Raw genomic sequence first — 27,341 nt, forward strand, 5'->3', positions numbered from 1 at the left:
AACAAGTGAAATGCATTCTGATCTCTGTTCCAACTTTTTATATTGAATGCCCTGTTGAGTCCATGGAAACTGAATGTGTAGAACTTACTGATTGTGAGCTCCCCTCCTAATATTCTTGAACACATACTTTAGGCTAACTTGTAAATGTAGATAACCCCATACTAATTGACTAATATCAGCAATGAAAATATTTGTACAACAGAAAAAAAAAATACAAACCTAAATCTATTGCCATGTTTAAAGGGAGCAGTATACCATGTTTCAATATCTGATTGAGTTAAATATACTGATTGTTGTATGGTATTGTTATTTATAGATATCTTTATTTCAACTTCACCTTCTGGTATATTTATATTTTCTATCTTGTTATTCAGGTTAAGGAAAAAGAAATATCACCACTGAACTGTACACCATTAACACCATCAACATTTACAATTTTCTAAAACATTGTGTCTAAAACTGTATCAGCTTTAAAAATGTGGAAGATCTGAGAGGCACAATTCAGAAATTGAGCTCAAAATGCAAAAAAACTCTCTATGAAGAGCACCAAAAGTTATTACAAAAGGATATCCAAAAAGTAGAATATTTAGCTTGTTGTTTTTGGTTAAGCCATTCACCTTCTACATCTTTACCATTTATGACTAAATTTATACTATTTTCTCTACTTATCTGAAAAAAATCTGAAAACTTTGAAAATAGCTTCAAAGTTTGAAAGTTACTCAACTATCACTGATCAAGATGGGAAAGGACAAATTCAGGTAGCCAAGAAAAAGTGTAAGCTTTTTGTCCAGTCCACTTGCCATCATTAAAACATGTTTTTAGCTCAGATAAAAGTTAACCATACTGATTTTAAACACAGAGTTCAAACACATATAAAAAGGAAATAAATAAACATACCAATAAAGTTTTAGTAAAAGTGACCAATATACAAGATTTGTGTCTAGAGATATAAACACTGTCAATATCTAACTTTCTACATCCTCTACCTAATAACCATCTGTGATAAAACCAGGAACTTTGATCATTAGGGTCAGTGAAGAATGCATTCTGTACTGTTTCAAATTCTTAAATTAAAATCAATTCCTCAAGTTACAAACATATTCATTAAAGAGCTGTTAATATAACTGTCATATATAACAGGCATACCATGTCTGAAAATTTCTAAAATATCCAGATTCGCTATCGTTCATTTTTCAATGAATACATTTAGCATATAACATAACAGCTGAGTTCAAATGTAACAAGGCCCTTTGTAATGATTATGGATTTAAACATATTCAGACAGTTAGCTTAAACTTAAACCAGGCTTTTTAGAGCAATTCCAAAATTCACAAACCATGATGATGAATTATATATTTCAAAATCGTATGAAAATTACCAATTTTTTTTGTATGAATTCTAGACACTTCTAGTCTAAACAACTATGTAGAAGTAAAGGTACTTCCTCTATAATGAAGAAATAATCATCATAATAGGTTCTGTGGTGAAGAGTTAAAAGTGTGTGTAGACTCAATGGTTTCTTTAACAGCAAAGTACATCATATCGTACCTTGTAATAAGATGTCCTCCTGAACACCACTGGAATGATGAGAATCAGGGTATAGTTGAGGTAATAATTTACTTCTATAATGCCATGATGAATAGTTAGAGAAATTACTAGCTATTTTAGCTGTTGTAAAATCAAATTCGTCTTTAGCTGGTACATTAGACGTCTTGACCACAAATCTTCTATAGTCCCAACAATGAACTGAAAAAAACAAAATGATTCTCCTGTTAAATTGTTGCTTGTCAATATGAAATAGAAATATCAACGGAACTACAAATACTATAAAATTGTAGATATTCATGCAAATGTTCCTGTTCTGACCATAAGGATGATACATATTTTTCAAAAGATTTTGTCCTTTTTTGAGTATTTTTGTGGGACATTAATTTCAATCTCAAAGCAAAAACTTAAAAGAACCTACAATTTCTTTCATCATATTCTAAAAATTTATTGCACAACTGAAGTTCTCTGGTCCAATCCGGTATGGGCATTGTAGTCATTACAAAACAACGATGGTGCCATGTTCCATACGACTTGGGATTCACTTTCAGACAAGATTCCAAAAAATACAATTCTTCTTCAAATAATTTATTTAACTCTTCTGTTGGCCTGTAGATTAAAAGAAATTATTAAGAGTCAAAATAATTGTCTATAATTGATATACATACACAAACAGAACTTGAATAAGATACAGATTAAGGATATAAAGTAATATACTTGATCTGAATGAACTCCATTTTCTTGATAGCATTTCATGAAAAAGCAAAAAAAATAATTCAACTAAGCTGAACATACTTCACATCTTTAAAATGTAGAAATATTTCTTTTCTAAAGTTCCAGAGTGAATAGAAATCAGGATTAACTGATAATATTTCACCAGTTATCTTCAGTGCTTCTTCATCATATTCTTTATTCTCTCTCTGTTATAGAAATGGTAAAATATTTGTCACTTATCTATCTCTATGGTTTTGGATAATTAATAATGTAATTAAATAGAGAAAACAAATCTGATTCTACAATAATCAAGCATTTTAATTTCAGAGTAGTTACAAGAAAAGAATGATAAGATGAAACATCGGTGCTATATCTATTGCAACTGCAATTTTCAACTAACAATTCTACTAAAATTAAGTGTTTTATGATTATCCCCCGCAAAGGTCTTGATACAAGCAAATTTTGTGGGGGGTAAAACACATAGTTTCAGTGGAATTCAATCTCAATGGTGCAAATTGAATCTATCAGTGTCTCTGATACGCCTTAGAAAATTTAGGAGACCCCTAACACTATTGGTGATTATATATCAAAAGATTTTTCGTCAACTACAAACCTTTTGGAATGTACGTTGAGTTGCTGCTGTATAAATTTTCTGTTTCTTTTCTCTTTCTTTCCGTTTAGCTTCTTGCTGCTCTGCTGTTGTTCTAACTTTCAGTCTCCCATGCTAAAATTATAACCAATGACAGAATTCTAAGATATACCTAACTTTATTTCATCTTTTAATACAGCAGAAGAGAGAGTCTCTTCTTTTACTGAGACCAAGGTATAATTGGTCAAACGGATGCTGAATCCATCCCTTTAAACCTAAAACTAAGGTAAGTGCGCTATTCTTTTAAATTCTATGAACCACGCCCACTTTAAGCAAATGAATCATAATAATGAATAAACGCCATTAGTTTCATGAATTATGAAAGTCAAATTTTGAGATGTAGATTGAAAATGAAGGTTACCATGTTTTTCAAATGAACTTATGTTGTTGTGTGCTAGATATGATACGATTTTGATAAATAAATCAAAAATTGAGACTGACAAATGTTTACATGTACGACCAGATATTGTTTTCAAACACGAAAGAGTGACAGACACATGCTTCCGGTAAAATGGACGACGAAAATGTCAGTGATGGTTCCATTGAAGAAGAAACGATTTTAGAAAGACACCGGCGAGAGAAAAAAGAACTTTTGGGTAAGACTTTATATCAAGTCATTAAGCATGTCATAATAAGTCGAAATACTTTGTTGCAATTTTCGATTACTGGTAGAAGTGAAAATATTCAGTTAAGGGACGTAATCATAATAACAATAGTTCTTTTAAGGCTTCAGACTACTGAAAATGATAGTTTCCTCATCACTTTTCGATTGTATCATTTCGAAACCTTTTGACAGGAACCTGCTCCTCAAGATGTCTGTAGATCTGTAGAGATAGTTGATACCAATATTCTAAAAGGTTATGATGTAATCTAAAGTAAGAAACTTTTGGTACAATGTATATTTTGTTGTTGCAGAATTTTGTCAAAATTAAGAAACGAAAATTCTTTTTTTTAATGTCTTCAATGTTACTTCAGATATGAAATCAAATATTTAAAGGTGGTTTATTTCTTTTCGCTTCATAAATTCCTTATTGATGAAATGCATTGAAGCATTAAAAGATTATGACCCTCATTGTGATTCTGGCAACATGGAATCCACTAGTTTGTCATGTGATGAACATCAGACAGTCTAGGATTATAGAAATTTGGCTGAAAAAAAAAGTTGTGTTCGACAATAACTGAAATGGGCCAATTTCTTATGTTAGAAATGAATAAAAAATATGATCTTGCTTGAAGCGATTCAGATCATTCTGCAGGTTGATTTTGTAGGGCTATCCTATATTTATCAAACCATGCAATTGATCACATCATCTTAAGTCGCACATGTGAATTAATAAATTGAGTTAAAATGTATGATGTATGTTTTCCCATCACGCAAGATGTGAAGGTTTACCTGATATCTTCTTTTAAAATGAATTTTTTCCATCTTCTTACTATATAGAAGGATACATATCACATGTAGTTGAAATGATTTCAACCAAGGAAGGTTACTTGGCTAGGCTGTACAACACTATTGCTCTGACAACAATTTCTATAGAACTTACATGGACACAAGAAATTTGTATTTAAAAAGTTTGATGAACCCAAGCCATAAAAAATATCGGAGGGATAGTGGGATTGTAAGTGGTCCCAAACAGCCCCCAATTTCTCATGCAATCTGGTAGTCATGTAAAATTTTGTCTAAAGTATTGACAAAGGCTTAGAATTTCTAATAAAGCGTACCAGTACACATGCCAAAATTATTTATCTATCAGGGCCTGGTTGAATTCAGATGACTTTTGTATTAAAATTAATTTCTTGGCTTGGTATGCCATTTTGAAAACCTACTGTATTTAGATAACTTTAAAGTTTTCATGTTTAGATGAATTAGTTTCCAATTTAATCTTTCATTTCAGCTGAAATAACTAAGATACGTCACAGTTCTAAAAGTGACAAGAAAAAAAAGAAGGAATCTCAAGAACAAATTGCAAGATTAGAAAATGAACTAAAAGAAAGACATGAAAGAGAGATTGAGGAAGATAAAACAAATCAATCTGAGGTAAGGTTTTTTTCTTTTTGATAAATTTTTATTCTAAAACAACTGTGTGATTTATTCATTATGTTTTCTTTTCCATTATGGTTTAGTCCTACATGTATATATGGCATAGAAATTTATTTAAACATTTTTTCAAGGCTCATTTCAAACTGTCTACATTGATAATCACCATTCACAATATGGCAAGAAATAGTGAATTTTAAATAATTCATTTTACGCTCATTAGAACATAATAGCTTAAAGTAATGATGTTGTCAGTTTATGAATCCAATAAAACATGTTTCCTAAAAAATCACATTTATGTCATCTATTTGTAGACAAATGATTTATCTGAGGGAATTGGTCAGTTAGGAGATGACCAAGCTATTGAACCTCAGGAGAGTGCTGAAGTTACCAAACTAAAAAAGAAAATGGCCAAAGCACAGAAGAGAAGGGTAAGTATTTCTTTTATATATATCAGCAATGTCAATTAATCACCCTCTTTACATATAGGTAGGTGAAAAAACACAATTTAAAACAATACTTATTATGCTTAATCATCAATTTATAGCCACAATTGACCTATTGATGAAACATATAGAAACATCATACATATAAAACCACCAAATGTACACTCAAATTTTTTTTTTTCTTAATTACTTGGTGATTTAAGTCTTCCTAATCTATGGTCTCTTTTACCCCTCCACACGCCTCCACTCACTGATTCATAGAAACACTACTGAGAACATGCCCTGAATGCTATGTAAGAATGTTGAATAAGTAGAAGAAAAAATTGGCATATTTTAAATGTTGTCAATTTATGTTATTCCAAAATCAAATTTCCGTTTCTCAGGATTTTGGCCAAATAAAAGGTACAAGTAAACACAAGAAAAATTGCCAAGAATTAATATTTATGGGAAATATACCATTTTGAATTCCATTATCATTCAATCTCACAAAATAGCACAAGAACCTATAAGAATCTACAATTGCAACCATTCAATAGAACATATGGAATTATTTGAATACAATTGTTTTTAAATTTTCAAAAAATAAAGTGAATGGAGTTTAACGCCCTACTTCAAATTTTCGAAGTTATAATTTTATATTTAGATATTTAAATTTTTCATATAGGATGCAACAAATTTGAATTAAAGTAAAAGTAAATTTTGATCTGACAAAATCAAATAAGGAAATTTATTTTTTAAAACTATTTTTTGAATAAAGATTGTGATAAATGTACCATGTCAGATCTATAAAATGACTTGTGGAAAATAGTGAAGAAATAGTTCATGACATAATCCATTTATTTCACCAATTAAATATTCATATATTGGTTTCTTAAAAATTCACTTCCTGGAAGTTGCCATTCTTGGAATCGATCAATTACATTAGATTTGTGAATGAAAAAATACCCTTGAGACAAGTTAGCAAGCAAATTAGGTATTTATAGTAGAAAAATTTTTCAGATGAAAACTTAAGTTTAATCTGTAATTTTGATCTAATTAAGATTTCCTGGCATGGCTCACCATCCTGGGTTCATATAATATAATCCCTTTTTCCCATGTCAGGAATGCACTTCCAATGTTTATTCATGTGCATTCAATTGAAACAATATCAGCACTTTATGGGCCATATTTGTGGGGTTAACCAAGACCCTGTATGCTATTTAAAAAGAAGGGAACTGAAAAAGAATAATTTAGTCTTAAACATATTTCTCTTATTGCAAGTTTTATGCTATTCCTTTAAAAGGAGCAGAAAAGTAGTACTGGTATATAAAAAGTCCTTTTCATTTCTTTACAAAGCATAATATATATGGTCTTTATTCGAGTATAAATAATTTTGGCAATTTAAAAAATTGAGTTTCAGCATCTAACTTTTCCAACCTACAAGAAAAACCAGACGGGCTATAAGATTTGTACAAAACTTTTTAATCAACTTATTCTAGGGTTGGCACAAGATAGGGCCGAAGAATTTCAACTCAGCCTTTATATACCAATAAAAATGTTGGAAATAGAACAAAAACTTTTAATGGAACCTCCATTGCTCGAGGGCTTTTGATAAATTCCGTATATTAATTTTATACCGTCTAGTGAGCAATATATTCAAATCAGGAAATATTTTCTATTATTGAAGATGAAAAATTGAGACGTGTAATAAAAAATCTGAACATACCAGTTATATTGCGTGACTTGTATAATATCATGTAATCAAATAGAACTCTTCTACAAGAAAGTTAAAAAGTTCAGGGAGAGAGAAATGTAATATGCTAGTTAAAATAATAATCTCTACTTGACTAATTCTGTCATGGAAATAATTATTATAAAAAGAAAAAAAGAAAGACCCAGACTTTCTAACTGGTTTTATTAAAGTGTAAACAATATTTGTTAGCTATGTAATGATTGGAAATGTTATAATACTGTTCTATAACCACAAACTTTTTATATCTGAAATCATTGTAATTAGATTGCTGCTTCAGTTAGTCTTAAAGCATTGTGGGCTTTGAATTTTTTTCTTGGCCAAATGTCAGTACTGTTATGTGAAAGAATAATTATTAAAATCGTAAGGCAAAACCTAATAGACCCTAATGTCATTTATCAAATAAAAACATACCATGTAATAAGGAAATGGAAGAAGTGACCAAAATTTGCCAGAAAAAGTTCCACAATCTAGCAAAGTACAAAATCATATAGTATTATATATTTTTCACAGGTATCTGAAATTTCCCAAATGTAATACATAGCCACTCAATAGGCCTAGGAATACTGAGTTTTTTACTTGTGATACTAGGAATAGGCCGGAAACTTCAGATAGCTGTGTGATATTTGACAATTCACATTTATATTAACAAAGAGATTGACAGTTCTTCATGTTTTCTTATGACATCCCTTCAATGGTGGTATATCTGTGATTTATTTTAATCTTGTCTAGCCAGTTTATATATAGATCTAAGTACAAGTAATAATATTTTCTATACCACTGATGTATAATCTAAATGATAATAAGATAGTTTTATTAGAATCTAACCAACTAGACATTATTAATGATAGCTAGAGAACCATTCATCTCTACTTGTTCAGCACTAGAAAATCCAATTTCAGCAATCCTTTCTGTCTTCTATTGATCTTGTTTATTTCTTTTGTTCATAAAGGATCAAACATTAGTTTAAATTGGGTTTTTTATGTTAAAAAAAACTTTTCTATTGTGTTCGATCTTAAATTATATTGATTGAATAATGTGTAATAGGTTGATTATTCAAAGGTATATATGTGAAAGCGTTTGGATCTTCTTTGGTTTTCCCCGATTTAAATATTTTATTCATTCATCATGATCTCAATTCATTTTATTTCATTGATCTTTGCAATTATCATAATTTGTTATATTAATCAACATTCATAAACAATTATCATACAAACTTTTTAAATCAATCTCCATACATAAACAATTATTATACAAACTTTTTAAATCAATCTCCATACATAAACAATTATCATACAAACTTTTTAAATCAATCTCCATACATAAACAATTATTATACAAACTTTTTAAATCAATCTCCATACATATACAATTATCATACAAACCTTTTATATCAATCTCCATACATATACAATTATCATACAAACCTTTTATATCAATCACCATACATATACAATTATACAAACCTTTTATATCAATCACCATACATATACAATTATCATACAAACTTTTTATATCAATCACCATACATATACAATTATCATACAAACCTTTTATATCAATGACAATACTTATATATACAATTATCATACAAACCTTTTATATCAATGACAATACTTATATATACAATTATCATACAAACCTTTTATATCAATGACAATACTTACTTAATTATCATATATATACAATTATCATACAAACCTTTTATATCAATGACAATACTTTCTTAATTATCATATATATACAATTATCATACAAACCTTTTATATCAATGACAATACTTACTCAGTACTTGGTCATTCATATTTACCTTACAAACATCTTATCAAGTATGATAAAAAATGTCATAACAAACCTCTTCTATCAATTCAATTTGTTTCTCATACTGCTCATCTAATTGTTTCTGTATTTTATGTAGTATGTATCTTATATCTGTAAATTCCATTTAACTGAAAGATATGAAATAAGAATGGAATGATAATGAAATTTTAATATTTAATGCACTACATGTATATGATCCAAAAATCACAAGACTTATTGAGGACATATTGTAACAAATCTCGATGAAATCATTTAGCAATTAAAATAGATTTATAAAGGTTCAACAGTTGACATTCACAATATGTGATTATGGAAAAGATTCTGTAATTAGTGTATTGTATTGCAAATCATTACATATCACAATGTAAGAGCTACGATAGGTCACGATAGCACACGTAACATAAAGTAGAATAGATGTAATAATGTAGCATGTTATCTTGGATAATTTTTTTAACTGCAATATCTTTTCAGATAATAACTGAATAATATTACTAGGTTAAGGTTTACTGTTGACATGTGTATGTTCACATATTGAACAATTAATGCATTATAATTGGATGACAATTAGTTATATGTGTATACATTTTTCTCTGGTATGCCGTGTATTATCTAGAATTGATACACAACCAAACAAAACATTGATTGATATATTTTGCCAGAAATATCTGTTGTTTGAGCAATTAAAATCTCTACCCCATGTGAGATATCAGCATATTTAAAACTTTCATATGTATCTCTGTCTTATATTTTAATACCAATGTGATGATAGAGGTTGTTGAATTTAAACAACCCTCAAAATGATATTGATAATGATTTGGCTAACTGCTGTGTGCAATGACTTGCTTTTTATACGCCCACATGGAAATTCATAATAATCAGATGAATGGTTTATTATTACCCTGGACTTAGAAAAAATGAGTCAAATTTCCCTTGTAAGTGCGATAGAGGCTACAGTTTTTATCATATCTGCATTAAACTTGGTATGCATGTACGTATTGATGAGATCTCAGTCAAGTTCGAAATTAGAAATATTCGAATGAATGATTTTGGAGTTGTTGCCCTTGACTTAGTAAAAACACATCAAATTTGGCTTGTAGGCACGAAAGAGACAACAGTTTTTATCTCACCTTGATGAAACTTGTAATGCATGTATATATTGATGAGATCTCAGTCAAGTTTGAAATTCGTAATAATCGTATGAATGGTTTCGGAGTTATTGCCCTTGACTTAGTAAAAACGTGTTAAATTTTGATTGTAGGCACAATAGAGACTACAATTTTTATCCAACCTAGATGAAACTAGGTATGCATGTATATGTTGATGAAATCTCAGTCGAGTTTGAAATTGGTAATAATCAGATGAATGTTTTTTTGGGGCTATTGCCCTTGACTTGGGAAAAACAATGGAGGCTACAGTTTTTATCTGATCTTCATGAAACTTGGTATGCACGTATCTATTGGTGAGATCTCAGTCAAGTTCGAAATAGATAATAATAGGGTGAATGGTTTCGGAGTTGTTGCCCTTGACTTAGTAGAAACGCGTCAAATTTCGATTGTAGGCACGATAGAGACTACAGTTTTTATCCAATCTAGATGAAACTAGGTATACATGTATATGTTGATGAGATTCTTAATTGATAACAATCGGATGAAGGGTTTCGGACTTAATAAAAACTTTAGATAGATAGAGACTATAGTTTTTATCTTGATGAAACTTGGTAGGCATATATATATTAATGAGATCTCGGTCAACTTAGAAATTGGTAATAATTGGATGAACTGTTTCATAGTTATTGCCCTTGTGTGTACAGCGATGAGACATTGTTCATGTTTGATGATAATTTTATGAACTGTTTCAGGTTTTTGCCTTGACTTATAGATGATTTTAAGATTTAATATTTGAAAATTCATTATTAAGCCACTAAATATTTTGTTATAATTTCTGTCAGCTGGTAGTGGGCGTATGTTACCTTGCCTGGCAAGCTATCTTTAGAATAATTTTAATGAATAATTTGTATTTTCTTAAAAATTAGACTTATTTTCTCACGATGATTTAAAGAATATTTGGTAGAATTTATGTGAAATCATTTTCCCTTGTTGCACACTACAATAGCTCAAGTATGAAAAGAAAAAGCTGATATCAAACTCAATTTCATTTCATTTTCTGTCTTGCAGTGTAAAATTTTTTTTTACGACCATTTCAATCAGAGTTTTATTGAGTCAGTTCTTTTAGTTTTGTAATTATAGTGATATTGGGGTTGTTGAATGTCACTTGAAGTACCTCTTAAGAGCCTCCTGAGTTTCATGTTTTGGTCTCTAATGAAGTAGTATGATTCAAGAAGATTAAAATTAGTTTTTTTACTCTTCTATTTGAGTAATTATTGACAGAAATCTAAATTGAGTTTCTTGAGAAACTGCTTTAAGATTTGATGTGTAGTGTATGACAGTGACAGCTTTAAGAAAAAATATTAAGTTGAAATATGCATTTGTACATTGTGAAAATGTAATGATTTTGAAAGAATACAGGATTTCATTTCTTTATTCACAAATATTCTTCCACTTAACATCTCGAATGAATTCGAAAAAGATTTGGCAGTGGCGACTCCCAAACATAAGTTCTGTTTTGTGTCCAATTTTGTCTTATTTAGGGTTAATTTAGTTGTTTAATATCCTAATTATACAAGAGAAAGTTTGATATAAATGATAAGCTTACCTCCAAAGATTCATCTGGCCTAATGTATTCCAAATCTTTATGTACAGGGAATAGACCACTGGCAGAATCTATTAAGAATCTCAACCTTGATTATTGAACATGTCATATTAATGACAACATTTTCTTCAAATAACATTAGGTCTTTATTTTCTCAGAATATTTTTATGAAACTTGTGGTATATATATGAAACATTGGTCCAGGGCAAATTTAGAAGCATGATGCATATTCAATCATACAATAAAAGATATTTTTTATCAAAATTATTTTGAATGCAATGTCCACTATGTTAATATGAAATAGACAATTTATTATAAATGATAACATTACTAACTGTATTATATGGCATCTTAAATGGATTGTAAAGAGGTTTTGGGTATGTGTATTGGGGACACTGATAGCATCAATTTGCACCATTCCAATTTTTAATCAGATGTCTAAGGTTTCATGACATCATCAAACACTTAGTTTATGTGGAATTGCAGACCCCACAGACATCTGATTGAAATAGTGCAAATTGATGCTACAAAAGTTTACAAAACTTGTTTACAATCCCTTTAATTGAATTCTATGTAGATACTTTTCATTGTGGTAAAAAGTGTGGTTTAAATATTTGAAATTCTTTTAAAGCACAAAAAACTTGTAATAAGTATGAAGAAAAGAAAAATTAGAAGTGCTATATGAAATATGTTTTGATATTGGTTTATATATTTATATATAAGTTTAACAAATAATACTTACATCTAATTAAATATATCTGACTCTATCCTTAAAGATTATATTAAATCCTAATTGGTTCCTAATTAGTTGGTATATTTACAGTATTTCATAAAGAAACCATATCAATTCGGTCTCAGACAAAGTTTGTTTAAATTATTGTGCCAAGTTTTCACTATGATTTTAATTAGAATATCAGAAAAACTCCCCATGATAGACTATTTATTATCTATCTAAACTCAATTCTCACTCTACAGGGTTTTTTTCATTTGAGGAATGTTAAAGGTAGTTTGTACATAACTCTTTTCAAGTAAACATTCTATATTTTATTATATAGGATAAAACACAGCTGAGGGTTTTTATATATTTATAAAATGCATCCCGAGCTAGACTTTTTATTGGTTAAAGGTGTACTACCTTTTGGTTAAAATGAGTCTTTTTTCATCAGAGGACTTACCAGGTGTCTTAATTATACAACAGAATCCCTCTATAATCCAATAAATCAACTAAACTAAGAAATAATCCATTAAACTAAGTAATTCTTAGAAGCACGTTGCAATAATCATTCAGTTTAATAGATATATCGGCTTATATTCTTTAGTCATGGCACCTGGTAAGTCTAGTAATTGCTATCTATTGTTAAAGGGATAAAAATTAGATGGCAGGCTACCTTTATAGAATTTGTTCTTACTTGTTGGAGTTACATGTACTTCTAGTCTTATACTTGTTAGGAATATTATAGTAATAACAGAACTATTGTTAAGATCAATGTTATTTGAGAGTACCAATTAGTAAATTGCTCAAATATTTGCATAACTATCATAAATAACATTAGCAATATCAACAGTAACATAACTGACTGCACATAAATTACCAAGAAAATATCAAAATATGCACAACTTACTATATTTCTTGAATTAAACCCTTCAGAGAATGGCCAACCACCTCACTTAATCATTTACTTAGTCTCTTACCATGCTTATAATCTTATACCAATTGCCTGGTTATATCAATAACCAAAAATGGTAGTCAAGAGTTGTAATTGTTTTTAGCATTAGGAAATCTGGTGACCTCAAATAAGAAAACTATATCTCTCAATTAGGTTTACTTTCCTCATTACTTCAGTCAAATAGAAAATTCCAGATTGTAGACGTTTGGTAGTAGGAAGGATTCTCAGATACCAATATGTAAAACATCAACTAATGAATATTTTATGACAAAGAGTGCATCTGAGATTATGTAGCAATTTAATTTTGAATGCTACATTTATTTTGTGTGGGTCGTGATGTAGGTAATGTGTCTAAGATGAGTGTTTTATCTAATGCAATCTGTAGTAAATGAGGTATGAGACAGTTTTTACCTCGGGGCCAACTAGAGGAAATTACAGTCTCTAACTCTGATACTTGTCTATTTCTCTCTCTTCTACTTCACCTGTTTCATCTAGTCAGATTGATTCTGAATACGCTTAACTTGAAATATGTTAAAAGTTGAATAAATCATAGAAACACTATAAAGCATAAATTAAAAATAATTATCAGATCAAAAGGCTATATGTTATTAAAGGGTTTGTAAAGAGGTTTTCTAAAAATGTTATGTGAATCAGGGACACAGATAATCGCAAATTATGGTTTGACATATAAAGCACTGCACGATTAGTCATCAAACACTTAGTTTTAGTGGAATTGCAGGAATCACAGAAATCTGACCGAAAATTGGAATGGTGCAAATTTATTCTATCAGAGTCTCCGATACACATAAAAAAAATTAGAAAACCTCTTTACAACTCCTTTTAAACCCATGTATTTCTTTGCATCGTATTTCATCTGGCGCTTAACCTAATGATGTCAAGGTTGCAGCGGTCACAAAAACAGTCAATATTCTGATAAACAATAACCAGTTCTGGTAATATTTTATTTCTAAATTATAAAGTCGAGCGTTGTTCTTGATTTGGACTTGAGTCTGGCATTTGCCTGATTTTTATATGCCCACATCTCTCTATGTGGACGTATATTGTTGGCACCCCTGTCCGTCCGTCCGTCCGTCCGTCAACTTTTGCTTGTAAACACTCTAAAAACTAGATTTTTTCAAATGAAATTCGGTATGTGTATACATATTCATAAATCGAAGACCAAGTTCAAATTTGAGCTATTTTCGACCGTTAGAAGCATAGTTATCGCCCTTGCCCCAAATGTTTACCATTCGCATGCCGTGGTCCACTACCTTTCAACTCAAGTTTCAGTCTGTAATTCATGCTGATTAGAGAGGCTGACATGCCAATTAAACATTATTCAAATTTAAATGGGACATTGAAACCTCATGTGCAACATGATACAAATTTTAAAATTCTCCTGACTTTTGGAGAAATGGCTAAAATTTTCCATATTGCTCACTGTAATATCATTTGCCATTTAATTTCATTTTTGATCAAGGACAATTATTAAAATTTTCTTGATGTAAAGCATGTATATATTGAGATATTCATTATTTCATCCTGAAATGTCAGAAGTTAAGGAATATAAAAGCACTTGACAGATCAATTTCAGGAATTATAGAGAAGATAGATGACGCTCAATCAATAGTTGAAATTTGATTTTTTCAATCATAGTAGCTAGTGGGTTGATAGTTATTACTATATTGACAGTATAAACACTATGATTAGATTGGTGAACTAGGCTTCAGGGAATTTACAAGATTCTCAACTTCTTAAGTTATTTCTTTTTTCTTTTATATTTGTCACTTATCTGTGTATGTATATGATTAAAATTGATTTTATTAAACCTAGAGTTACACCATTATACTTAATGATTTCAAAAGGGTGTAAATAAGACATATTCTGAATTTCCCTGTACATATTTATTTCAAAAGTGGATTATGGTGTCAAGATGAAGTATCCCCAAATTACCCTATAAACCTTGTTTAAAGATTATGTGAATTTTTTAGATTTTACTGTATGAAAGATAATATGTCAGTATTTATATTGATAATTATCAAACTTGTATCCTAAAAGCTTGGTAAATATCTTTATCGAACTCTCTTGATAAAAACAATGTTTACAAATTTGAACCATGTTATTTGCTCATTTTAACAAGTAATTCTATTTTGTTGATTGTCAATTTAAGGGGTATGCACACTTCCTGTCATATAATTTTATATTGACATAATAATTATTCTGAATTCATTTCAGGTTCCTACAATAGGATACTTTATACATTGAGAAGGGAAAGCCCTCTATAAGATTTTTTTAAATTTTCTATTGTAGTCAAACATTGTACTAATGGTACTGTTTTGGTAGTTAAGAGTAAAGGGGTGATCCTATATTGTGTAATGGTATTATATGTATTTCAGGTTGAATAAAGCGAGCCAATTTAATCTGGCACCGCAATAAGAGGTGGGCCAGGTTCGGATCGGTGCCTGGCCCACTTAAATTTTACTAGTGTAAAACGAATGCGTGCCTGGCTCCATTCAAAAATTCTTTTGCGCATTGGCAGGGTTTACAACTTCCGTATCGGCGGCCATTATAATCATTGTTATTGTCCGCCATTTTGACTCCTCGTGGACCTTTTGTAATCTTTTTAATTAGAGAGCACACGCTTATTTCCGTTTAAAGTGTGCCTGGCCCAGATCACAGAACGCCAGTGTAAACAGACGTTTTGATTGGAGCCAGGCACCGATCCGGGCCAGGCTCTCTTTATCGGGGATTAGTGTAAAAGGGGTATTAGTCCTACATGTTGGTATTTCAGTATGGAGGTTTGGCCAAACTTTATATACACAATTTTATAAACATATCTTGGCTTGGATACTTTACTGATCAAACCAATCAAATGGAAACCTTATGTATTTAACATCGCATATGACACCCAAATCAATAATCTTCTATTTATGTATCTTTAAACAAAAGATAGTTGTTTTGATTTTCTGCTGAGATTGTGGGCTACATTTCTGACTTTTTCTTCAATAATCAATAAAATAAAGTTTGTTTGTAACCATTCAAGGCATAAATCAAGACTAATTCATTTCAAGTGACATTTTAGTCCTATTTCATAAATGGGAGTAAAAATCATCCAGGGGTAGGGATTATGTACAGAAAACTGGCAAGGTCTGGAAAAGTTATTTTTGCCTGATTTCAGAGACTTTTGAAATTTACTGTTATGAAAGACATGTGTTTTGAGTGTTGAATATGACACATGTATTATGTAGACAGATGCTTTTAATATCTGTATTCATGTTATTGAAATGAATACTTTGTTCTGATCTCCTATCAAGGTCAACTTACAAAGTCAATGATTACACAATTAATCTTTGAACAGTATTCAAAGGATTCATAAATGATCTCATGGTTTGAAATGTAATGAAGTAATTAATTCTGGCTTTACAACATGATCTTCAATTCTACAATGTCTTTCATCATCAACTTTGTACAGCAATATTTGAATAGCTAGAGTTTTTTGTAATATGTTACTTTATCAAGGCTCATTATCTCAATTGGTTACAATTTTTAAATTCCTGTTTTACTGGTTACATGTACATGTAAGATTGATGGGTGTTTACTCTGTCAAAGATATCTTCACAATGTCAAGCTTATGTTCTTCTTTTATCTTGACCGCATTAGCCACCTTTCTTGCATGAATGAGGCGATTTGATTGGATTGCAAACCAGAATTACAGCAAAACAGAGCCCTCGACAGAAATCTTAAAACTTCATGTTATCACCCAAGGATAAACCCTATAAAAAATCAGAAAAATCGAAAAATGTTTACTATGAGTTATTGCCCCTGTTCAATTTTTATCTCGTAAAGCTTTTGACAGATTTTGAGGCAATTTGGTGTGAGTGTTAACCAGAGTATGAACCCTATCAAATAATCAAAAAATTGACCTTGTTCTTGAAAACGCTTTCAAATTGTAGCTCTTAAACACTAAATGGCATGATTCTTGCTGGGTTTTGACAAAACTTGGTTTTGGTATTCAGTACTGCTCAGAAGGTTGAATTCTAGAGTTTTCACGAGCTAAAAATTGAACACGTTTTAAAGAACAAGGGCAATAACTCATACTCAATATTATTCAGTATCGCCCCAAAGAGTTCAAAAGAAGTGTATGACTGAAGGTTGAATATTTCATACTGGTGATTGTTACTGTACTGCTAAATATTTGTATTCAAAGTCAAAGCTGCCAGTGAAGGTATATTACCTTGCCTGGCAAGCTATCTTTAGTATTAATATTACCTTATTTCAACAGAGAAGGAACATACACAGTGCCAAAATTCCAATGCATTGTTTAAATTAAATACCTTTGTCACAATATAGAATTTACATTTCATAGTTTAAAATGTTATAAAGCATAAAAATCTTTTTGTACATCTCTAGTACTTTCATTTATTCATCCCCCCAAAATGGTGCATCTGTTTCTTTAACAAGAAAACTTGCTGGCAGAAAGATTTAAAAAGAGTAAAAATTCTATTTTGTGTTAAATACTGAACAAATCTTATTGATCCTACCATTTGACTATTAGATTGAAAAGCTTTTATTTTCCTCAACTGGTTTCTCTTTAGACAAATTACAGTCTTAACAATTCCTTCAACAAAATGAAAAATAAAGAGATTTTGTGATTTAAGGAAGATGAAATTGAAAATAAAATGTTAGTGTTACAAAACTCACTAACAAACTTCGCAGCTGTGTCTGGAATTTAATTCCCTATTAGAATCATATTTTACAACAGGGTTCCTGAAGTAAATTAGCTAGAGCTGAGGGGTTTTTGATATTAGAAATGGCTAAAAATCATTGTCGTTGAGCCCATTTTGTCTTAAATTTATATCCTTAATAAGGATTAATGCAATACTTTTAACAAAATGTTTGTAGTGATGTATACCTCACAAATTATTCAGATGCAGGAAGACTGGCACATGTACAATGGATGTGTAGATTTTTATGTAGGGATAGAAAGGATCCTTGTGAACCTAAGTTGTTATAAAAAATTGTTGCGCTTTTTCCTTATTTTCACCATTTTTTGTAAGCAAAATATGTTACAGAAATTATCATATCATTTTCATCTTTAGTAAGTATATAAATATAGATATACAATATTCATGTGAACTAGTAAAGCATTCCTTAAAATTGTTAAAATTTTGTTCAAAATTTAGATAGTAAGATCAACAAATTTCTGTGCATTTTTTTTTAGGATTGATGAATATATAATAATAAAATAATAAATAAATCTTTATTATACCAGTAAGGGCAATTCATTGTATAACAAGAGATATCTTGAACGCAAATGAATACAAATAGGAACCACACAATAATACACAACATAAATACAAACAGGAAACATACACAATGTAAATACAAACAGGAAACACACACAATGATACACAACATAAATACAAACAGAAAACACACATAATGATACACAACATAAATACAAAGAGGAAACACACACAATGATACACATCATAAATACAAACAGGAAACACACACAATGATACACATCATAAATACAAACAGGAATCACACACAATGATACACAACATAAATACAAACAGGAATCACACACAATGATACAAAACATAAATTCAAACAGAAAACACACATAATGATACACAACATAAATACAAACAGAAAACACACACAATGATACAAAACATAAATACAAACAGGAAACACACATAATGATACACAACATAAATACAAACAGGAAACACACACAATGATACACAACATAAATACAAACAGGAATCACACACAATGATACAAAACATAAATGCAAACAGGAAACACACATAATGATACACAACATAAATACAAACAGGAAACACATACAATGATACACAACATTGATGTAAACCTACATATAAAACTGAAATTTCGTTAATCATACTCTAAATTTTCAACAAATTTTAATGGTTGCAAAAAAATCCTTGACTTTTGTTTTTGGCATCATAAAATATAATAAATGTTCAGAGAAAAAATTAAGCGATATAAATAATCAAGAATATGAAAAATGGAAAATTAATGAAAGAATCTGTCTTACTGTTATAGATAGTTGAAATATTTCACTGCTCAACACATACTACGTGAAAAATATCCACAAACTGTTATAAAATATAGATGAAGTGAGAGTTGAACTGCAATCTGAAGTTTGTATTTAGAGAGTAGAGTTTCAGTCAACTGTAGGCAGGTTGTCAGTGAAGGGTTTTGATAGAATGATCAATGTTTTGTAAGACAGACGTCACTTTCTAGAGTACTCTAATGATATTTTAAGTCTTGTTCTGTGGTATTTGTGATTAAACAGAGAAAATGGTCAATAACTATTGGTGATAACCAAATTTACTTTAATTGTATTTTGGCTGAATTGATTATTTCTAGAAAATACATTTACTTTAAGGAATTTCATGAAGATGTTGTATATATATTCTTTTACCAACAAATTGATTCTAGACTACCCTTATATCACATTTCAGAAAAAAATATGATTCATCAATGATATAATGGAATATTGGTGACGATTTGATTTGAGATCTTTTGTCTTTTTGGTGAAGATATGGTCTGTACCAGCATTGCTAAAAAAATGATGTAGATAAGAGCAATTCCTGAAAAGTTTTACAGATAAGACTGGAAATTGACACATGTGTCAAAGACATTGACAGGAATAATTTAGTTCAATTCGAGGTGTTGAATTTTAAAGCTTCAAAGTAAGTTTGGAAATGAAAAAGTCATTGCAAACTTTTATTGTGTGGTCTATCACACATTAATTAGAACTGTAGTTTTATAGAAAATAATAGTGCAAGTTTATAATGATGTCCATATAAAGCATGTGATCTATTTAGAATCTATTATGTGTTTTATTTCTAAAAGATTAATGTTTTGTAAAAATAATTAATCTATTGTCTACTTCATTAATTTTCTGAATCTCTATCCCATTCATTGTTATAGATAGTCAATTTGTATTAGGACTTTATTCAATATATTCATTATTATTAATAGATTTTCCAGACACAGATAATTCTATTTTATACAAGTAATCTATAACATTAGTACGGTACATATTTTTCAATAGGTTTCTACTGGAAGGAGGATCATATCCGTAGGGGTAGTGGTGCTGTAGTAAATGTACCCCATTACATAAAAGATCTCCATACATTTTGGCTTTAATGGAAATTGGTCACATGTAACTGTTAAAAAATTGTTAATATTTGAATCTATGAGCTTCTGCGTGTAATTTTAATATGCCCAGATTATAATGTGGTCATATATTTTTGTCCTCGCCTCTGACCATCTGTCTTTCCACAAATAGCTTGTGAACACATTAGAGACTACAGTTTTTATCTGATTTTGATGAAACTGAGTGTGATCATTTATAAAAAGAAATGAGATCTTAGACAAGTTCGAATTTGGCGATCCTTCAGTGAACGTTTTTTCAGTTTTGCCCTTGATTTAGGAAAAAAATTTGTTTGTGAACACAATAGAGACTACAGTTTACATCTGATTTAAATGAAATTTGGTGTGAATATTTATAATGATGATATCATGGTCAAGTTCAAAGGTGACATCTTTCAATGAACATTTTTTGAGTTATTGCTCTTGACTTAGAAAAAAACGGTCATAATTTGTTTGTGAACTCATGGAGAAATTAAAATCTTGACTTTAGAAAATTTTTTCCTTGACTTGAATATTTTGGCTTGTTAACGTAATAGAGGGGACAGTTTATGTCAGACTATTATTAAATTTTGTGGGTTTTTTTAAATCAACATTATCTTGCACAAATTAGATTTTTGGTTCGACTTGACGCAGATTGTTGACCCCCCTTGACTTACTGAAAATGAATCAGGAAAGTGGGAGTATCTTGCTAGGCATCCACTTGTTACTTATTCTGTTGCTACACCCAGTTACCCGATCTACCCATCTTTAATTTGGATATATTTACCTGAATACTTGCTTTAGCAGTTGATAGAGTTCAGGCAATAAGGAAGATTGGACCAATGTTTCTTTACAAGCATTAAGTAACATTCACCAGTACTTTGATGCCATGCTTTGTGAAACCTGTTGTTAGATGTATTTGATAACATGGTACAGGAAACAGAAATAAAACATAAGAGTTATAACAATGAATAATTTAAGTCCTTTTATGTTTAAACATTATATCAAGAGGTTACATAAACTAATTACCACAGATTCTCTGATTCTAGTTATTTTTGTACTTGAAGTCAAATATTAACTTGAGTGATGAAAAAATGCCATGTTTATTCAACATTATTTTGCTTTAGGAATCAATTAATGATATTGCATCAGTGTTGAGATGTTCTAGATGTAGTATTAAATATATACTGATCAAGTTTAGGCTTGTGTATTCCAGAAAATCATATGATTTTTAGAAATGCATGACGTGACTGTAAATCTGAAAACTCTATCAACTTAATAAAATGATGTTGTTTGGGTTTGTGTTAAAGCATGCATACTGATATCCGCCAGTCGCTGCTTTACAGTTTATTTGATGGCTGATTTAAATGAACATATTGATCAACAAACAATTTGAATATTTTACAGGATAATAAAGCTGCTAAGAACAGAGAGAGAGACGCTGCATTAAAACAACAAGAAATTGATAATTTAACTGGTAAACGACATCTTGAAATACAGAAAATAAAACAACTACTAGCCAAGAAGAAATTAAAGATATTTGAGGTAAATATGTTCAATCAGTTATTATCTATGCATAATTTTAGAAAGAGAATTTGAGTTGACTAGCAATCTTGACAAATGGATTAGGTGAAACAGAAAATGATTGTATTTTTGGAATCACAGGAATGTAAAAAGTTGTATTCACAGTTAATAATTCTTCTGTTTCAGATTCCTTCAGATGGAAATTGGTAAGTTCTTCCATTTTGAAACTAAGCTATTACAAACTTTGCCTTATGATTGGCTGTATTTGCTGGCGTACAATCCAATCAAATCGCTGCATTTTGTGACACAAGAAAGACGGCTTGTGCAGTATAAGATGCATTGTATTAGGTAGAGAAAGGATTAAAAATGGAGATCTAGTAAAACATTACTCAATTAAATTAAGTATGAATATTGTGAACAGATCTATTATGTATCCCATCACAGAAATGACTGATTGTTTGAACTGCTGTTAGTAATAAATGAACAGAAATATCACTAAATTTGTTATTATCTTATATTACAGTCTATATAATGCAGTTAGTCATCAGATGCAGAATGAACATAATGCCAAGGTAAATTCCCTTTCGCTTCAATTCAGTTGAATTTTAATTTGCCATTTATCATACAAGTGAAACTAAAATATATAACAATTACAAGTTTGAGATATGAATTTCATATTTCATAAATTCAGAATAGACACAAAGTGTACAGCTGAAAATAGAGATGCATGTATTTGGTACTATCAAGATATTATAAATTTAGCTATATTAATCAACATCACATGATATATATTATTCTGTTTATTTAGTTGACCAATAATAGTTTAAGAAGACAAACTGCAGATTATATGAAGTCTAATGAAGATAATTTTATACCATTTTTAACTCGACAAGATACTGGTGACTGCTATACACATGGTAAGTAGGTAATCAAGATATTTCACTGCTGACTATTATTATATATGCCCACATTGTAATATACAAATTCCAAAAAAAAATTTGAAGATGATTGATGATGATCTCAGTTGTAAAAAATGATGATATTTATGAAGATATAATAATAATAATAATGTGTTTATCTATCAGGGTCACAGATCGCTTTTTCAATGCTGGGGGGACCAGTGGAGTATGCAGGATTTATTCAGAATTCGAATTTGATTGCAGAGTATAGAGGCATGAGAACGTTTCAGTTGGTGACACCGTATCTATATCGCTCTCAGAAATAATATAGAAAGAAAGGCACCTTCTTGCATGTTACTGAATTTTCCAGCTACATGTGCCCCTTCGTAACGACGCTTCTGTGAGTGGAGATTGGTCCCTAAACGAACAAATGGTCTTCCTGTCACTCGACCATAAATTGTTCGAATAGTCACAAATTTCGGGGCTTTGATGTTCTTGGATGCCAAATTGTGCCTATTTTATGTCCATGACAGACACTCTACTCAACCAAGCTTGACAATTTGTGGGGGGGGGGGGAGGTGGGACACAGGATATCATGTCCCCCCCCCCCCCCAGGTGTTTTGATGGGGAGGACTGCCATAAATGCTAATGTATTTCCATATTACAATGGTGTAATGACAGTTAACTATGATCAGAATGTACTTGTATGTGAACTAAAGGTCATTGTACATGAAACTAGAGACGCCATATTGTTATATTATTTCAGAGGAATATGAAAAATATTGTGAAGATATAGCTAATACTTCAGCTTGGGCTGGTCATTTAGAGGTAAGATATTTTCATGAAAATGCACTTGAAATTTATTTCTGTCTTAGATTTGTAATGCTTATGAAAAATTCTGTATAAATGCAATGCCAAAAAAACAAGAAAAACTGCATAAATTACCAAAAATACAAATTAAACTTATTTTGTTAGTATTTATGATCACTGAAAATGAAAATTACAAAAGAAATTTGAAAGTCTTATCTTAAATCTTGAATATACCTGTATTTTGCAGATTCAAGCCATTAGTTCTATATTAAACTGTAGAATAGAAATAGTACAATCTGAAGGATCACCAATCATCTTAGGTGAAGAATATACTGATAATTTTACTTTAGTCTTACCGTAAGTAGGTTTAACTTATTTAAGTGTCTGATGAAACATTGATTGAAAAAAATAGTAATGATAGCTTAAGATAAGTTTCTGGGTATAAAAATCACTTTGTGTATCATGGACTCTATGGAAGTTTCTATTACATCTGATCTCAAATTTCTACATCTTAAAAGATTTTGTTGAACTTATCGCCCTTGACTTTGCTATAGGATAAGCGTTTTCTTTTGGTGTTACAAATTTTGATATTAATGCCAAATTGCAAATATGAATAGATTTATTCCTCTCCTGTCGGACCACTGGTATCTGCTGATGATACTTGTGTATATTGGTGTTAATCATAGTGCACACTAGTAAGAATTTTGTTTCTACCCTGTGTTATATTTTGTTGCTAGAATATATATATATGCAGTAGGCATGCCTGTCTAACTATCTGGTTAATAAAAAGAGACATAGATACCAGTGTATTCATTAATCTTTAAAATTTAAGAAATTGAGAACTGTTTAAAGAAGATTCTCAGAGCCTAATTGATTTTATTCTTTCTCAACCATTGTGTTAGATTCACCTCTTTTGAATTTAGTTCAGTGGTTTGAAGATTAATAATGAATCAGTATCAGGTGTATTAAGGATTTTCTTGAAACAAACAAAGGTGAAATTCGCACCTTGGGGGTGAGCTGATATCAGAAAAATGGTAGAGACCTCTCTTCACCTGTATTGTTTAGAGGTGAGCTGGAATCAGTAAAGTGTAGAAACCTCTCTCTCTTCATCTGCATTGTTTGTTCATTTTGACTGCAGATATCCTAGGGTTCACTTCTTCTTATCGGATTACCAACATAACAAAAAGATTTTTGGATGCAGACTTGGAAAATTCATTTCAAGTTTTTTTCAGGTAAAGTTAAATTTATTTTTTTCAATTGTAGTTTTCAGCTTTATTGTAAAAGATAAATTATAGACATTTGATAAGTATTTTATGATATTGAGGAATCTTGCATCAAGAATGTGGTAGGTGAGGGGGCTACTATTACTGCAGGGCGACTTTGATTAGGTATGGTCGTGTTGTGCTATGGTCACATATTAGATCTATAAGACATCAAGTGACATCCTCTAATTCATACCTTTTAGACTTAAGAAAAAATCAAAATATTATGAAATTGGTAACCATTCAAATTGAAATCTATGTTATATATCATTTAAATAGGACTCAAAATGTCTGGTATTTTTGGTCTCCAGGACAATATATATGAAAAACAAGACAGTTTCAAGAGTCACTTCCTGTTTTTTTCTTTAGTAAAAAATTCTGAATAAATTTAGTAAACTTTTGTAGCTATCTCTTACAGATATTTTTTTCAAAGACTTACTGCAAAAAATAATTTTCAAAACAAAAACAGAGAAATGAAGAGTATTCTTCAGATGAGATCCAGTGTTGTCAAGAGTAATTGTCAAATAAGCAAGACCTCAGGATCTTATGACACTTCTTATTGATATAATTGTGAAAAAAATGTAATAACTAATTTTATTCTATATTTATAGATTTAAGTCTAGAAGAAATAGCGGAGTGAATGAGGTTGATGACTATGGTGTTGTATAATGAAAATAGGAAAATAAAGAGTCCTCCTAAAACAACTTGGTTTATAGCAAACCAAATATCTGATTTCATTCTGTGAAGTGCTACATGAATCTACAGTTCTACCAGTGTTTATAGGGTTCCTATACCTTGCATCTTGTTATTGTGTATTTTAGAATTAAAAAGTTTTGATTGTTGTTGTTTTTATACACCCACGTCTCTATGTGGACGTATATTGTCGGCACCCCTGTCCGTTCTTCGGTCCTGCCGTCTGTCCTTCAACATTTGCTTGTAAATGCTCTAAAAACTAGATACACATACATGTGTATACACATTCATAAAACGAAGATCAAGTTGGAATTTGAGCTATTTTCGACTGTTAGAAGCAGAGTTATTGCCCTTGCCCAAAAATCTTGAATATGCTATTACTCTCTTAGTTTTCAAACGATTTTGATGCAACTTAAAATGGATGTAATTGGACCTAAATCGAAAGGTTTGAGAAAGTTTAGTTTACTTCTGATTAAATTTAAGGCTTTTTCGATTTAGGCCTCTTCCATCAGTTTTGAGGAGTTATCGCCCTTTAACCTCTATACAGTAAGTGCTTCTATCAATTGCTCGTAAACACTCTAAAAACTAGAGTATTTGAAGGAATCAAATGAAATTCTGTATGTGCATAATAATTCATGAAACGAAGGTCCGTCGGTCGCCCGTCAACGATTGCTTGTAAACGCTCTAAAAACTAGATTTTTTAATGGAATCAAATGAAATTTGGTATCTGTATACATATTCATAAAACGAAGATCAAGTTCGAATTTGAGCTATTTTCGACTGTTAGAAGCAGAGTTATCGCCCTTGCTGCAAAATCTTTAATATTTACCATTATGGTGGGCATATAGGTTTGGCCATTATCTTTATTGTCCTTTTCCTGTCTGTCAACATTTCTTGTTAGTACAATAGAAGCTACTGTGATTGCCATTTAGTAATTGCTTTTCACTAAGTAACAGCAAATTCAGCTTGTAGGCATACAAGAGGTTTCATCTCATTTGCTAAGAGTTTTCAGATCTGGAACAAGTTCAAACCCAGAGATGCCAACAATTTCGTTTTGACTTGTAATGAAATTGCAATTTAAAAAAAAATCCTGTCAGTTATCCAGTCACAGAGAAAGAGCATTGAAAATTGTGAAGGTTATCATTTCATTTGAGTTTTCAAGAATCATGGAATTGACTACTTGTAATATATCTTTCAGAAAATTTATGAAATCTGAGTTATGCATCTTATTGCTCTGGGTACATTGTCAATCATAGTACATCCCTTGTTCAATGGTTTGAAAGTTTATATTCACTTTATCCTAGAAAAGTTTGAAATAACAAATATTTCCATGATATAGCAAGAATATTATATTATTTATGTGAGCAAAACTATTAAAAATGTTGATTGTTCTTCTATCCAATTTCAGAAGTTGTTTGAAGGTTCATTTCTTTACCAAACAATTCATTAAAATAAAGGAAACTTCCGAGTGAATGACTCCCTGAAAAAAATGTCTACACTATATCCATGGTGTGACTGTATGGGCATGTTCCTCTTTAAAATAATCTTACAAGATTGTGTTATTTATTTTGTAGGTATCATCGGCATATTTATGGTCTTGGAGAGCATTATAATTCTGTTGAACCAATATCAGGAAGTGATGAGGTAGACCAAAGTTAG

At 30.4% G+C, this 27,341-nt stretch overlaps 2 protein-coding genes across 2 annotated transcripts; one reads left to right on the forward strand and one right to left on the reverse strand.

The window, feature by feature from the left end:
• Nucleotides 1-534: 534 nt before the first annotated feature.
• LOTGIDRAFT_160736 (hypothetical protein) lies at nucleotides 535-3,272 on the reverse strand (the record flags this gene model as incomplete). Its single annotated transcript, XM_009055938.1, has 7 exons — nucleotides 535-669; nucleotides 898-1,064; nucleotides 1,549-1,746; nucleotides 1,967-2,154; nucleotides 2,341-2,465; nucleotides 2,873-2,983; nucleotides 3,270-3,272. 7 exons carry the CDS (start codon nucleotides 3,270-3,272, stop codon nucleotides 535-537), a joined length of 927 nt encoding a protein of 308 aa, XP_009054186.1.
• Nucleotides 3,273-3,419: 147 nt separating this feature from the next.
• LOTGIDRAFT_117619 (hypothetical protein) lies at nucleotides 3,420-27,341 on the forward strand (the record flags this gene model as incomplete). Its single annotated transcript, XM_009055939.1, has 10 exons — nucleotides 3,420-3,504; nucleotides 4,804-4,946; nucleotides 5,291-5,377; nucleotides 21,902-22,039; nucleotides 22,205-22,224; nucleotides 22,542-22,590; nucleotides 22,827-22,935; nucleotides 23,684-23,745; nucleotides 23,975-24,084; nucleotides 27,257-27,341. The coding sequence occupies 10 exons, from the start codon at nucleotides 3,420-3,422 to the stop codon at nucleotides 27,339-27,341; spliced, it is 888 nt and encodes a 295-aa protein (XP_009054187.1).

This window comes from Lottia gigantea (assembly GCF_000327385.1).
Source record: "Lottia gigantea unplaced genomic scaffold LOTGIsca_26, whole genome shotgun sequence".
NCBI lineage: Eukaryota > Metazoa > Mollusca > Gastropoda > Lottiidae > Lottia > Lottia gigantea.